General features: G+C 35.4%; 1 protein-coding gene across 2 annotated transcripts in view; it reads right to left on the bottom strand.

Moving 5' to 3' along the window:
• Positions 1-136: 136 nt before the first annotated feature.
• The window catches only part of BOD1L1 (biorientation of chromosomes in cell division 1 like 1), a 37,564-nt gene continuing 20,919 nt past the window's right edge, over positions 137-16,781 (bottom strand). For both annotated transcript variants that reach the window (XM_065659192.1, XM_065659184.1), the window contains exons 13-25: positions 15,457-15,500; positions 14,477-14,564; positions 13,337-13,416; positions 12,579-12,663; positions 11,534-11,607; positions 10,141-10,216; positions 10,026-10,060; positions 8,125-8,170; positions 5,035-5,069; positions 4,842-4,926; positions 4,238-4,391; positions 2,484-2,627; positions 137-1,276 (exon numbers count right to left, since the gene is read on the bottom strand). In XM_065659192.1, the coding sequence (XP_065515264.1) occupies positions 1,168-1,276; positions 2,484-2,627; positions 4,238-4,391; positions 4,842-4,926; positions 5,035-5,069; positions 8,125-8,170; positions 10,026-10,060; positions 10,141-10,216; positions 11,534-11,607; positions 12,579-12,663; positions 13,337-13,416; positions 14,477-14,564; positions 15,457-15,500 (1,055 nt within the window). In that variant the 3' untranslated portion in view covers positions 137-1,167. The remainder of the gene's footprint in view (positions 1,277-2,483; positions 2,628-4,237; positions 4,392-4,841; positions 4,927-5,034; positions 5,070-8,124; positions 8,171-10,025; positions 10,061-10,140; positions 10,217-11,533; positions 11,608-12,578; positions 12,664-13,336; positions 13,417-14,476; positions 14,565-15,456; positions 15,501-16,781) is intronic.

The following is a 16,781-nucleotide window of genomic DNA, read 5'->3' as shown; positions in this document are numbered from 1 at the left end:
GAAAAAAAAAAGGAAAAAAAAAAAGTAATATCCCAACCCCCCAGAATCCTTTTTAATTATAAACCAGAATATCAACAGAACACTTAAAATAATCTCAGATTGTTTGGCAACTCATCACATCATAACAAGAGACACATTTGATCATAAGAAAAGTTTAACTTTATATACAATTTCACTTGAACATTTGCTCTTACCAGAGTTAATATACATTAAAAAAAGATTCTGGCAATAATACCAGGTTTTTCTTTTTAATACCTGTGTATAAAATGTAACATAAAATGCTGACGCTCTACAGTTAAGAAGTGACATTTGATTTCAATGGGTCCCTCTTTGTTGAAAAAGACAAATACTGAAAGAACAGGTGTTTAGCTGCAAAATAAAATTGTTTCATTTCAGGGTAGTGTTGGCTGACTGGATGAACCTAACCTAATACTATTCAATTTCCTGCAGTTGGCAGTAAATTCACAAGTGAAAATATAATCTAGTTCAGATTACATTTTAAATTTTAGACTTTGTCACAAGTGTGAACAGAAAGGAGCCCGGTCCCTTTCACTATGCTAAACTACACTTTAATGCATGCGAGAGAAATACTTTACCAACTGTCTGAGCAGATTTGAGAGAACTTCAGGTTCTAGACAGCCCTGGGGGAGTGGAGGGGAAGTTTCCTACCGACGTCTGCATAGAATGTAAAATATATAATTAAAAAAACCTAAGGTATATACTAAAGTTTACAGACCAATGTTTTCCATATAATAAATAAAATGTTCATCGTCGATTAGATTCATACACAGAGTAAAATACAACCTATTTTTACAAGTTTATGTACAAAGTGTATTAGTAGGCCCAGGGGTGCCTCATGGGTTGGAAACCTCTGCATTAGCATGTCACATTGGGAAACTCCAACTTTCCAAGTCAGTGATAAAATATATAACTACTTTGTTTTTCATTCAGATACAAAGTAAACTTATTTTTCATCTGAAATAAATGTACATAATATTTTGTATAAACAATAGTTTATAAAGCTGTTTAAAATGTAACTTAAAAGTACTGCATTGATTAAATTAGAGCTCTGAAACAAGCACGTGCAAATCCCTTTGCTTTAAAAAAAATAGAAGCACAGATGTTTTTTCTTTTGACTCTTCCATGAGCAGTACTAGCTGGTAAAGATTATCGTTTTGCTTTCTTCACTGGTGTCTCCTCCGTTTTCTGCTGGCTTTTTCTCCGTACCACTGTTGGGCTGTCTTCCCTTTTACGCTTGTTGGACTGTACCTTTAACCTGAAAAACATATTAATAATTATTTTAACAATGGTAGGACCTGTAAACCAGAAAGGGTGGTTAGGCACAATCGTGTTTGGAGGACAGAACTTAACTGGCCACCTCTGATGAATGATGAGTACATGTTACTTAAAAGTTTACTACTAAGACATTATATACCAGCAGAGACCACAGGGAGACCTTGCACATTCGCATCATACTTTAGCAAGATACTGGTACTAATTCTTTATGTTGGAGAGTGCTCTGGGTGTAGAAGGAGCTCTCCTCCTTCCTCCACTTTCTTTTGGAAAGACTTCTGGATTATAATGGAATATAATGAACTACATTATCTTGTAACCCTGTCTCATAAAGAAAATAGCAATAGTGGCTTAAGTCTTGCATACACAAGGGGGAGTAAAGGGCAAATATCACGTATATATTTAAGCATCCATACATCTCATCTCTATTTGAGCATCCCTATATAAGCCCACCACATTTCAGCTACAAACAGTTGTAAATGTGGCTTAAACTCTTGGCTATCCATAACCATGCAAAGTAACAGGAGGTTAACTGTGACAGTCGATCAGTGACTGCATGATACACATGTTCCTGAGGTTCAGTTTAAAGACACTGTCACACTTCAGAGTGGATGACAGCTAAATGTATTTGGCATATAACCCATTTTACAGGTAAACTACAAGATAAATAGCAACCTTGCATCACATTTATTACTCCCTTGGGATTTTACACTGTGATCTCAACTTTAAAAAGGGGAAAAGAGGGAAAGGGAAATGTTTTCAAAACTTGATATAAAGACTCTCAGAGTCTTTTTATCAGCTGATCATAGAAAGACCTTTGAAGCTAGAATCATGTCATCATATGTTGCTTTAACCTCAATTACAGCTGCTCTTCCTCCCATTCAGGAAAGAATCACAGCTCAAGTTAAAACGCTGCATAACAGCATTTTAAGATTCTCCCAAGAGGTTTCTGAGGATGAAAGAAGAAAAAAAAAAAAAAAAATCTAAGTCTTTTAAATGTTAAAGAAAGCAAGAAAAAGACGTAAACAGAAGAAAATCCTTTAAAAGCTGTTATGTATCCCAAAATAACAGAACAGGGCAAAACTATACCGCTGTTCAGATTTTTGAAGCAGTACATTACATATAAAGAAAGGATCAATGTAGTGGCTTCCAAAATAAGTAATATAAGAGGATTCAACTTTAATACTTACTGTGTCAACAGAGGAGATTTATTCATTTTTGAGTCACTTGGAGATCTTTTCTTTGCTGCTAGGTTCTGTCGGTTTTTCGGAGAAACTGAACTTGGACTGCTGCTTTTAGAAGTTGCACGTGTGGTTGGCTTGCTGGGCTGCTTTCTGTAATACAAAAGAATGATGAATGTATATACAACAAAATACTTTTACTAAGTCACTTTCTTCTTGCATTCCAAGTGCAGAAAATATAGATTGCACAGTATTTGTAACAAGTAAATCAAAGTTGCCAAAAGAAACAGTGAAAAGAAAAACCCAAACCATCTGCAATGCTTTGAGACAACAAACTGCAACACTGAACATGCATTTTCATACCAAATGTAGAATCAAAAGGCTACTTTACAGACAATATTTAACTAAATAAAAAACCTAGCTCCATACGGCAATAATTCTGGTACATAACTGTCCATATTAAAAAAAATAGCTTGCAGTGCCAATAGAAAAACAAAAGCAGCAAAGGCAGCAGCAGCAGCAAAGAGAACCTGCTTATCGAGTGTAAAGGACAAACTCATTAACTTCAGCATCCACCAGTTCAGAAATATGAAGAACTCGTTACTGGAGATCAGCTTCATAGTTAACAAACAGGTTACTTAAGTCAGAAAAACTGATAATCCAGTGATGCTGAAGATGCAGACCCTTCCACAGAATTATTCCCAAATGTTGCTTATAAAATGCAGACTGTTTGCAGCACCTTGAGATGCTTTGTTAGAAAAATAGTATTAGAAATCTGAGGTGAAATCCAAACAAATCTATAAATAAAAAAGTTGATGTTTCCACAAGCAATCAGAATGAAAACACTAATATCTAAACTTTTACGTGAGACTAAAGGAAGCCCCTTTGCCTTTACCAAAACAAGACTGTTGCTTACTAAGTGGCAGCAGTAAACCTTCACAGTTTTACTCAAACGAAGACTACTTGAGTACTTTCTGATTTAGCTCTGAAATCATGAATTCAAGAGCATACTGTGAATAGTGATTCAAATAAGCCCCACATCCAACATATATTACGATATCATTAGGTATGAAGTAAGCCTGGTGAATTTACACTGTGAAAAAAAAAAGCTTGGAGTCCTCTTCTGGAAAGCAGCAATATGAATTAGAACTTCTCAAAGCTGATACTGATCTACACTTCCACAACAAATATCCTAAAGAAAGGCAGAGTTACGCTAGGGGAGATGAACAACAGCTTCTCGTAAACAAAACTCTTGCTACCACACTAATCTTTTGCAGTACAAGGAGCATTCAGGTCACTGTACTAGAAATTAAAACCTCTAGTACTGTAGTTTCATGTTTTTAACTTGGATAATACTTGGAAAAACAAATGGAACTGGATAATTATATTTTCCACCTTGTCCCAACTCCAAAAATGAAATGGTGAATTACAGTCAAGTGAGAAGTCCCCTTTAACCTATCAGAACTAAGTGCCCTCAGGCTCAACTTCCAAGACATCACTAGGATTAAGACTGACAACAGGATCAATTCTTACCTACTAACATGTCCAAGTCTGTCTACTGAGACCCTAACAGTTTTTCCACCTACCCTTTTGGCTCCTCATACCTAGAAGAGCGGTACTAGAAATCTAATCAAAATTATTTGGGAAGCTCTCATCAACTTAAGGAAAACTAAGCAACAAACAAACCCCCTGAACACCCTTACAACAACTGAGAACAACATAGAAAAAGCTTGCTACTTTGGTCTCTACACACAGACAGTTACCTTTGAGCTTCTAATCTTGTGGCTGATCTTGTTGTGGCCCCGGAATGTGCTTCATCATCTTCCTCACCATCTTCTTCCTCTCCTTCCTCCTGCTCTTTAAGTTCATCTTCAGAAGATGTAAATTTCCGACGTTTTCTTTCAGGCTCCAGTGTTTCTGTCCATGTAAAATTTTACACATGTGCTATAATTTTCCAAAAGTCCTCCAAAAGGATATGGACGCTTAGTTTAGAAAAGATATTCTATTCACAAATCCCACTTTAAGTAAGTACTTTTCCATTTCCTTTATGCTTCAGCATTTTTAATTCACACTTGTTTGACTTAATCTTACTAACACATTCACCAGAGTTTACTTATGCAGCTCATAGCCAGAATTCATAGAAAATTCATGAGGCTTTATAGAAGCATCTGGGATGTAGCAATTCTGACATGAAATTACAGCAATTTACACATATTTACATAATATTTACACTAGATGTAACTGACTGATTTTTCCTCAAGAAAGGAAAATTGAGTAAAGCTTATCTTGTTGCTATTAGTAAACAGAAAGGCACAGTAATATTCTCTCATTCTGTTAGGAATAGCACAGTTTTTTTTTTTCCTTTACCAGATTCCTCTGATGGAACCAGAGAACGCCTGGGCTTTCTTCCCCTTTTACGCACAATCATTTCTGCTTTCTCAGCTTCCTCTTCCTGAAAAAATAAAATGAAACATGTAAGGCAAGAACAGCTTAATTTAAATAGAAGACAGACATTTTTCCTTACATGCTGCTTATAAAGTTATAAATTGAGTACACTTACATTTGTTGTTTCTTTCTTATTAGATATGTCTGTACCTAAAAAGGAAGGAAAGAACAAAACTTTGTATAAACATCACAGAACAGTTAATGTTTTTATCTAATTTAGAATATGGCTTTGTTGTATTTTGCTACATAACAAAGACTGGGACAATGATTAATTTTATGGTTTATTTTTTTAGTAGTAAGGCTTTATATGGCTGACATTTATTGCTTTATGGCATATGCTGTTTTGTTTTAATGGAAAAGCAGAAGTTACTTACCCGTTTTAACTACTGTGAGGCACTGGCATAGGTTGCCCAAAGAAGTGGCAAATGTTCCATCCCTGGCAGTGTTCAAGGCCCGATTGGACAGAGCCTTGAGCAACATGGTCTAGTGTGAGGTGTCCCTGCCCATGGCAGGGGGGTTGGAACTAGATGATCTTAAGGTCCTTTCCAACCCTAACCATTCTATGATTGTTATTAATTACAGAATCACAGAAAATTTTAGTTCCGAAGGAGCTCTTGGAGTTCATCTAGTCCAACCTCCTGTTCAAAGCATGGCTAAATTAATAGATGTGATCATACTGCTCAAGATCTTGTTCAACCCAATTCCGAAAGTTTCCAAGAACATGGTCCCTCCAGACAATCTATTCTAGTACTTAACTATGCCTGTAGTGAAGCACCAAGATGCTGTAGCTCAAAAGGACAATATTTAAATCCTGTTTAATACCTCCTATGCAAATTATCAAGTATGACTTTTGCTGCTGAAGTACTTCTTACTTCCAGTTCAGTGCTTCTTTAAGACTGGCCTGTGCATGTTAAAATACAGTTATAACCCCTATGATCCATGTTTCAAACTGATCTCTCTCCATAGTAGATGCTTCCCACTTCTACCTTTACTAACTCTCTGATAACAAAGGGATTATTTTTCAATGCTTTTGAACTTTGTCAAACTGAATTATGTGTAATACTGCAAGGATAAAAATCCTTAGCAATAGAAGGAGAAAAGCAACTTAAACGAAAACAAATTTTATACCTCTTTTCCCTGCCATAAGATTGGTGCCTATTTTTGTTTTCTGAAAGGTACACAAAAGATTACACCAACTCTAAACCCATCACCAATCAGACTGGTAGAATAAATAAAAGAATATCAATGTAATGGATCAAAAGTAGATTTCAAAGAACAGAAAAATATTTCTGAATTCACACATGGTTTTTGGAGTTCCCTTTTTAAGGCCATAGGGAAAAACTTACCTGAAAGCAAATGAAATAAAACACAGATATTTAACTATTCAATACAGAAATGCAATAAAACAGGACTGACAAATATATTAAGTATTTTACACCAACATTTAGTAGTTCCGTTGTGTTCAAAAGACATACTACAAAATTCTAGTGTTTTAGCAAAGTTGCAGCAAAAAGGTTTTTGATTGAAGAATACTCAATGTAACTAGAAGACACACCTTTCTTGATAGACACAACTCTCTCTTTAGTATGTGAAAATGTAGTACCTTTGTTTCAAAATAAATATAATAAAGATAAATAATAAAGATAAATATATAAAGATAAATAATAATAAGCTATAGTATCTAAAAATCTTACTGACTTTCAGTAGTAAAAGCAACCACTGATTAGTGCAAAACAATTGCAGTTTCAAGTCCAGTGTCAATGTTATAGGAGGATGCTGCTTTCTGAAGCCAGATGTCTCTTAACTACAGAAGTTGTACTGACTGAAAAGAAATTCTTTGCTTCCCGCTCTGCATGCAAGTCTGTCACCATAGCAAACAAGGGTTTGCTATGTGGAACATCCAGAAATTACCAGAATAAGTGAACTGCAGAGAGATCCCACTTTGTTTTCTTTTCAATGCCAGGGGTTTTCAACCCCTTTTCTCACATGAATATGAACGTATGATGAAAAGTTTAACAAGACATTTCATCCACTTTATACACTCTACTTAAAATTGCTGTGACATCAGCAGCCTTTTACCTGGAAAATTAAATGTTACGTAACATGCTAAATTAAGCTTTATGTACACAGTCAGGTGTCCATCCTTTTGAAGAAAAAACAAACCAGAATGCACTTTTACACCTTTCTCACATTCTTGTCTGTTCCCTTTGCAGTTGACAGAAACCAAGCATCACACAACCAGCTAACTCTCCCGAGAAAATTCTGAAGCATATGGATTAAAGCTGACATTTTAACAGAAAGTGGGAAATGGTCCATATGTGCAGTGCTGCCAGATTATTTTCTCTGTAGAAACCTGAACTTTTGGAAACTTGCAGAAGATTTGAAGACTTGTTTTTTTTCCAGATTTGTTGCATGAATGCATTTGTTTACAAGCCATTTTTTAACCTGCCTTTCAAGTCTGTCTGCTTCCTGAATGGATTTTCAAGTCTATTTTATGAATGGCTGCAATAAATACAGACACATTTAAATATTCAATCAGTGCAGTTCAGACTCCATGCACACAAAAAACTGACTATGCCACCTAAGATTCACCACAGTTTGACCTCTCACATATCACAGATGTCTGAACAGGAAGAGAAATAGAAAAGTATCTCACATTACTCGATAGCAGTTTGAAGCACTGAAAGTACATTTCTGCCTAAAGTTAAGTGATGATCTGAAGATCTTAGAGCAGCTGTGAAAGGGGAAAGAAATATCCCCTCAAACTACCACTAAGCTCTTCAGATACATAGCTGCAGATAAGCCAATTGAACTGAATTCTAAATTTTGAAGCAGTTAATGTATTAAGTGTGACTGATAGTTGCTGTATGAAAGCAAGCAAGCAGAAATGGGAACCAGCCTGATGCGGCACCTACCTTCTTCTGAAGCTCTGCCATATGCTTATCTGTATAAAATAATTATTTAGTATATTCTGAAATGCATTATTTAGCACTTAACAGCGCAGCTGCATCTTTGAAATTAGTTGTTATCAAGCTGCTCATTTTTACAATTAAAAACTCAGTAGGAATTAGGGACAAGTATTCACTGCTCTGTTTTTCCACATTGATAGTACTGACTGCCAGAGAAGATGTTTATGAAGGACGTGTATGATCTTCTATTTCTTTCACCTTTATTTTATTTGTTCAAGCAGATATCATTTGCTTACCAGTTTGAGGTGTTTTAACTCTGTTTGCCAAGATAGGAAACTGCACCTGAAATAAAAACAAAAAAAGTTTTGGGTTTGTTTTTTTTTAAATTAAAAAAAAAGAAAAAAAAGAAAAATCAGAAACCCCTAAGATTATATTGCCTAAACACAGAAACTTGCTCCCATTCACAGCAGGACATATCTGCATATCTAGAACCCATGATCATTCTAGTAAGCACACAGAAAGTTTGCACTGAGTTTCTTAACAGTAGCATGCATTTTTCCATTTATGATCAAAATTTGCAGTGGGTCAAATCAGCCCATAAACCAAAAAAACCCATAGCAGCTGCAGTAACCTAACTGACACTACAGTCGCTGCAATAAAAGAGAAGGTTCAGAGCAGTTTCAATCATCTACATGTCTGAAAACATAATTATCAGCAATACAAAAATAGTTTAGTGCTGTCACTTTATGTGACGCATACAGACACATACACATTTGCAGAGTTATGTATCACCAGAATATTGCATTTATACAGAATGCAGAAAGAGCTATGTATAATTGCATAACCTCCTATGATGACAGTCCAAAAAATCCAGTTGCTTTCATCACTGAACAACTACACCGGGATGTCTACACTTCCTTTGAAGTAGCAACATGTTCTCAAAGCAGCCTAGGGGAAACTGTCATGCAAAGATAATCTCACCTTACAGAACCACTGTCTCAGATGGAGGGCAGATATTGCTCCTCTTGGAGCCAGCCTGTAACTGACTGACACACCAATCAGTCATCACTGAGAAGTACAAGAGCTTAAGAGAAGTCTAACTAGAACAAGATGATTTTGTTCCAGTACTGAGGATGCCAACGTATATCTGTTTCTGAGGGGGACTTTATTCCATTCTTATTTGGAAGTAACAAAATACCAATCCCAACAAGCCTCCCCTTCCCTGAATAAAACAAAACAAAAACCCCAAACCTCACACCAATCCAAATTACATTTCATTAAATTAATATTGAGGGGAGAGGGATAGGAAGAAGAACTGATTAGGAAAGATTAGGAATTGTGAAACAAAGCTCCACCAGACCCGCAGAAGGGACAGGACTCAAAGGGCTGCCTGAAATGCTGCGGAGACAGAACAAGCAGAGATGAGAGAGAACTCCTGCTATCTATAGCCTAGGTGACTTCCCAAACTTCCAACAGCTATGCCTGGTGCCTCACTGGGCAGGCAGGCAGAAAATTCAAGTTCCATTACAGCTTCATTTTCAAAATCACCTCTTTTCTATGCAATAACATTGATTTTGACACAGAGGAATTCCCAACAGAGAAGCCTTCCACCAGAATAAATCAACTAGTCATACAACGCAAATATAGCTAATCCATTACTACCCTGTGCTGTAATCCAACTGGATTTCAGAAACAATCCCAACAGAGTACCTTCTTAGCAGTGAATGTACTTCACAGGGGTTAAGAAATTAAAGTATTGCTGAGCTTTAAAACAAAGAGGTATGTTTTATGAGCTCTTAAGCTACTATCACTCACATCTCTATCCTTTCAATGAGCTGTACTCATGCTAATATAGGTAATAAAACTGCATTACACAATACTTTATTTTACAGATATTAAGAGCTATTATATGACAGGTTCAGTACAGAAAAACATCTCAAGTTTTTGAAACAAAGTCACCCTTGCCCTTCAGGCCAAAATTAGTCTCAGCACAAATTAAAAGACAATATAATGGTCTATTTTACTTACAAAGTTCAATTATATTAGGAGATACTATTAATAGTCCTTGTTTGCTTAGACTGAACTCAGTTACCAAGTGTTCTGTAAGATACTTCTGAAATACTGTTAACTGTTAAACAAATAAACGTCTCTTGAATTACTGTGTTTAAATGCACTCGAACAAAATAAAGGCACTTACGTTCCCAGTGCTCATATCAGCTTTTGACTCCCCACCTGAGGGAACAAATATGAATTCAGAACTTGAATGTCATTATTTTCCTTGTTCTGACATACAGACATTATGAACTACTTACCACCAGGCTGTACAGCTTCAAGAGGGTATTTACGAGGCCTTCCCCTTTTCCGTTTCACTATCACAGGCTGATTTTCCTATTAAAGATATAGGACAAAAAATGTTCTAGTTACTGTAACTGTCATTTAGCATTTGAGCAATATAATACAAAGATTGCTGCTGACTTCATAATGGAATAATGGCAGAAGTAGTGATTGCCAGTTGAAAAATATAGATGAGGCAGGAAGAGACACTGCCTGTTACGAAATCCACTGATGGAGCTGAAAAGAAACAAAACAGCTCCCAGTTATACCAAATTCTCCATGGCTGGCCTCAGGCACAAAGCATGCCTGGGAAGACAGTGCCTTCTGCTTACTTTCCCCCAACTCTATTACTTGATCTCACAAATACTGCTAGCTTACTCTATATACCCACAACCACATCTTTTCAGTCTTAAAAGAACAGCAAACTTTATACCTTGTGAGACCCTTTAACAAAATAGCATATGGTAGAGGCTACATCTTATAACAGTTGAGCAAGTGCAATTAAACAGCCAGTATCCTAGCTATCCCAATATACAGGTTAGTGACATTCTCTATAAAAACAAGGCTTTAGGTAAAAAAGGCCCCTTACTTTCAAGTTTAAGCTTTGAAAGACAACTTTAAGCACTGAATATGATCAGATGTTCAGGTCACAAAATCCCAAGACTTTCTCTTGTTTGCAAGGAAAGAACATGAAGTCCCTCATTCAGCATTTACTGAAGTCTAGTGATGTCTCCTCCCACAACAGATCTTAGTAACCCAAGCTTTGAAGGAACAAATGTAACAATTTATTCTTTAAGTTTTCTTCCACTTCCAAATTAGAGGCAAAAACCCCCCAAATGACAATCCAACGTCCTTATGAGAACTGTGTCCATTTCTAGGGGTCATCAACAAATTTATCTGTAGGGTTCAGACATTTATTTACAGCCACCACAGTAGAATACCACAAGTATATGCTTAAGAGATAACATGAAGAACTTTAAATTTGTTGAGTGATAATATTTTTGTAAAGCCAGGTCATATCTGCTAGTGCCTAAACTGTCCACATCTTAACTATGGGGTATTCAGAAAACATGATTTAAATACAAGACAGCTCTATAGAATTGCTTTCTATACAATTTATAAGTACTATTAAATGTAGGAAGGGATTTAATTCTACTTCAGTAACCAGACACTGACATCTTACGGTCTATAAGTTTATGCTTTGTGACACAGAATTACATGAGTCTTTGGTACTTTACAGCACCAGACATAAATATTCACAGCTATGCTGGTCTAGTCAAAGTTTTAATATTGCTGTTAACAAAATGCAAAGTATTTATTTTCAGTGTAGACCTGCATTATCTCAGTTTGCTACCATGAACAAGAACTCACCTCTGGAGAATTCTCATTTGATTCTAGATCGTGCTTTTCCTTTTCAGATGTTTCCTGTTCATGGATAAATTCATCTTCACACATACAAAAAAAACAAGAAGAGAGAAATTGTACGCCTTTGGTTTATTATGCAAAGAGGTACAAGCCGCAATCTCTGCACTAAAAGCATTGTTTCATTCTGTAGTCTGAAATCCCCTAAAAACACCCATCAGAAATAAACATTGCACCAACAGTACACTGGTCTGCCAGAATGCTTCCCTAACACTAGATGAGTTACAGGTCTTCTAATTTAAGGCAAAACCAAAAAGCTCAAGAGCATGACCTGCCATGAAATGGTAAGATAAACACAGTCCACTATTCAATTTTCTCCCACATTCCACAAAACAGGAAGCTGATACATGCCCATTGCAGACTGAAGTTATATCAAAGCCAGTATTAACACTGTGGACACAACACATTTTATTATATATTTTAGTGAATTAATAAGTCAAATATAACAGCACAACTTGCTTGCTCTTTCCTGCTTAGTTTCTCTACAGAAACAAACAGGACTGATTTTGAAGGTGAATATGTTTGTATCTATATATATTTATTTGTATATATATATATATATACACAGACATAAACACACATACATATATGTAATATTATAAAATATATATAACATACATATATATCCATCCCCCTTCCCCCAGGTGGAAGGACATATTTGTGGTCAGTTAGGAAAAGTTCTTGTCGCATACCTGAATTTTGCCATTTCCCTATACATTACTTTATCTGCAATTAGCTTTCCTACCCAAGGCACATGCTGAATTAATAATGAAGTGGTGACAGCATAGCATAAACATCAAATCTGCTCTCACTGTTATAGGAACTGGGATTAATGCATTACTGGATAGCAGTACTAGAACAGAAAGCAGCTAGAGAATATCTGCAAGTACTTCCTGGGATCAAGTTCCTAATTTCTCACAGAACCATTCAAATGCAAAGAAATTATCATTCAGTATGGGTTCAGAAAATTGCCCAAAACAGTCAGTTTCATTACCTTTTTCTTCCGTAGTACTTTTAGGAGGTGTATGCATTACATCAATTTCTCTAGACACTTCTGCTGTATCATCTGAAATAACTTCCTAGATTATTTTGAAACATCAAAGAAAAGAGTGTCTTACTACAAATGCTCTGTCAGTTACTTACACTAAAAAAACCCCCAAAACCCGCAAACCAAACCACATCCCAATACATAAGTAATTATCTTATTCATCAAGATTGTGTGATGTCTCTCAAAAATTTTGATGCTGAGAAGCTTCATCAAAATTAGTGGGTTAGAAATATTCCATGTGTGCTCTTAAAAGAAACATCCACTTTGACCTGAATTCCTGTTTTGACTTAGAAGGATCAGTGCAAAGCCAGAATTCAGGTAAACTTCAATGCCCTCTTGCAGATCTCAGGTCAGTATGACTGCTGAACTGACTGAACTGATGCTGAACTGACTGGACAGCCGAGATCTAGCAATGGTCCACACAATCCTAAGCTCCTTAATAATGTGCAAATCTGTCCATCACACCTCAAAGGGATACAGCTGCTGTGCATAGCAAAACAGACCCCTGCCTTTTTTTAATTGTCTTGCCCTTGAAAAGTGTGTTAGTTCTATAATCGGTTATTTTGTATTCAAGAGACAATGCAAAAGTAGTTTATAGTTAATGAAAATATCTCCCAAAATAACCTGCTATAGAAATAAACCTTAAACTTCCATCTTATTTACACTACAATTGTGGAACATTAAGAAAATGTTCTTGAAACTACCTTTATGTTATCAGGTTCTGTTCTGGAACACTGACTTTCTTCATCGTTTTTTCTCACATCCTGAGCAATCAGCTGGTTGCCTGTAAAAAGAAACAACAGTTCAACTGTTAGAGAAGTGCCTTCTGCATTTGTCAGATTTTAATGCAACTTTCATATCAGCTCATTACCGTTATTCAAAAGATTCTGAAAAGTAGCATCTTATTTACAAGAACAGAAAGTTCTGCTAACCCCTCTCCGAAAAGCGAAGGCAAAACAATCACAAAAAAAATTCCATGTTTCTTGTACTTTATGGGTGGGTTTTCTGTTTGTTTTTAAATATAAGATCAAAATTGAAATGTGTCAGGTACCACATCAAGAAATAAAACATCAACCTTAACTTCAACTCACCCAAAGAAAGCAGCTAATGCTATGTGGGACACTATAATGAATACAGCATGGCTTCTAATTATTCACTTAAGCAAATCAAAATTCTTAGAATAAATCTATTACCAAAAAAAGATATTAATTATCCTTTTTTTTTTTTTTAATTATTCTTATCTTGAAAAGACAAAAGCAGTTGAGGGCAGAGCTTGAATAGGCATTACACAGTCAAGCGCATAACTATTATGTCAACAAAATGTCTCATTAGCAATGAGTTAACTTTACCTAACTTTAAGTTAAAAATATTTATGCCATTCAGTGGACTGACTTCCTTCTTACTTTTGGCTTCTAGACAGACAAAATGTTACATTAAAACTTAGTTCTTTCCAATCTAACAGACGGAAGCGTCCAGCCAGAATGGGGTAGATTTTCCTCTGATGATCAGGTCCCCTCAGCTTTATATTCCTTCATTGTGTTTTATTAAAAAATGGTAAAATCAGTAATGATTTCAATGATTAAATAAAAAAAGTTTGTTCACTTAAGAGCAAAAAAGCTACTGTAATATTCTTCTGTGCAGTATAAAACTTGTTATGGTATTTTTTGTCAAATATATTAATTCCAATATTAAAGTTGTTTTGGGAAGAACAATTGTTTTGGTGTTTGGAATTCCTGATATTCCATTACCTCCTCCAAAATATCATTTTATGGCCTAATCGCAACAGAACTTTGCTTTTCAACAGAAAAGCTTTACACAAATTGGTATAGGTCTGCATTACTCACATTTTTCTTCATCCATTGATCCTGAAGATTTACATTGTATTCCTCTAGATCTATGTTCTTCAGTTACCTGGGCATTCAAGTTTTCCACCTACATATAAAACACGATGAAATGTAACTCCTTACCTTCTTTTTTCCCCCACAAAGTTTCTAAACATAGAAGGGAGAAAGCTTTTTCGACTTACTACTTTCAAGCACAACACGCATTAGAATGAAAGTAGCAGTATTATGAAAGCAATTTATTCCTAGAGCTCAATCAATGCTACTACTATAGGATAACACCATGAAAGAACTTCTGACTTTTTATATTTTCAGAATTTCTAATTGATATTTTTAATGAGAAAAGTGAGTTTTAATTAAGCACCCTACTGTGAGCTTTAAAAGCAGTTTATCATCAATTCACACAAAATATTTTTGAATTTAAGACACCCTCCAATATGCAGAAACAGAAGTATCTCACTAGCATCAGTGTCCCATCAGCATTACAACACAGTAATAAATAAATTTCCTACCCAAATTTAAGAAAGCACACATTATCTTAACTTCTTCTCTGTGTTAAATGTCTTGTTTCTGCTCCATGAGAAACACTTCATGTTTGCAACTTTCCCAGTCATCCTTTTATACTTATAAGCTCCAAGTTCTTGTGAAATCACAGTAGACTGCTTTAAAATAACAGATTTATAGTCCTTATCAAAAGCCCCAAGGATAATCCCTATTTTTGTCCTCTATTCTCAAGGAGGACAATCAAGCTTCTCTTTTCCACCAGTAACAGCCTTGAAATAGTCACAGACTGTGGAACAACAATACAAGATTCATATACTGGCAAATTAGACATCAACCCACACAGCTGCACAGCCTCATATACATAAACTCTTAAAACACAAAAATAGTACTTTCCTTTTGAGAATATTTAATGTAAATAGAAGGAAATGTAAGTAAGGAAAAAAAAAATTAGAGAGGAAGTTTAAAACCCGAGAACTTACATGAAAAGTTTCTTTTTCTAAAGCAACATTCCTCTGCAGCAAATCTATTAAAAAATAATTACAAATATAATCAGAAAAGCTGAGCAAGAGCGAAGTGTCATAGTATCCTCTACTTCACCTCTTTGAAAGGATTCCAGAGTACCTGAAACTATATAAAACTTACTTTCAATGTTGGAAGTAAAAGGTAACCAATCTTCTTATTGACAATATTTAAACAAAACCAAAATAAAAATAAAGAACATGGATTTCTAAAATATAGGCTAACCGAGAATCACTTTATGGCTAGAAGACAAGCAGTCATGGGGCTGCCATCTATGAAATATATGGTAAATTCAACATTTCAAATGCAGTTCTAGCATTTGAATGAATCAGAATTTGATCCATCACAACACTAGATGGTGGATCATGGTATGAAGTAAAACACAATGAAATCTATGCCAGAATATTATGTTTCCAGACAACTGAAGTTTGTGTAATTTTAGTGCTGAGACCTGTAGCTGATATAGTGCACACAAGGTAATTGTTCAATTGCTAGACACTACTGTATTTTAACTGTGATGAAGTACAGCCTTTCTCTTCCATATACCAAAAACATGGAAAATAATTATGAATTATGGGAGCTGATGAATACCCTTCACTTCTGAAAGAATCTGACAAACTTTCAAAGCCACTTCAATACATAAAGAGGCACATAAAGAAGCTGCTCCATTGAGTGTTCTACAAACCCCTTAAAGTCTGATTCATAAAGGCTATGAATATTTTGATGAAAAAAGCTGTTAAAACATTCCAAGCACTTTTCAGCTACAGTAAGAACACAAGCCTGTAATTCAAGAAAACCACTCTACATAAAATTTTATATAATTTGCATCTCATTTCTTAAATCTACATGTTTTAGCAACAGTTTTTCCCCAGCTATACTGTTCAGTTGCACAACATCTTTCAATTTTTAAAGCAGTGTCAAATGAAGAGCTAGATCCTACCCACTCAAACAGCAATGATTTGTTTACATTCCAAGGAATCTTGGACTACTCAACTACTGTGTCTGCTGTTTATACTCATGACAGGACACACATTTGTCTTTTAAACAACTTCCTTTTACGTACGTTGAGCTATATGTATATATACATGTATATACATATAAAGAGAGATTATTGTGTGGTGGGGGAGAAAAAGAAAAAGCTCTGTACCAAGAGTTACAAAGCATTATTCTTCAGTGCATGCCATATCCAACATGATTTACACAACAAATGGATTTTTGTTAAACATTTTACATGGAACAAGATTATCACAGCTAGTTCAATCTGCACATTTTAAAGTACCGTCTG

This window comes from Lathamus discolor, chromosome 1 (genome assembly GCF_037157495.1).
Source record: "Lathamus discolor isolate bLatDis1 chromosome 1, bLatDis1.hap1, whole genome shotgun sequence".
Classification (NCBI taxonomy): Eukaryota; Metazoa; Chordata; class Aves; order Psittaciformes; family Psittacidae; genus Lathamus; species Lathamus discolor.
Note: the sequence above shows the minus strand (reverse complement) of the source record. Positions and strands in the feature narration are given on the sequence as shown.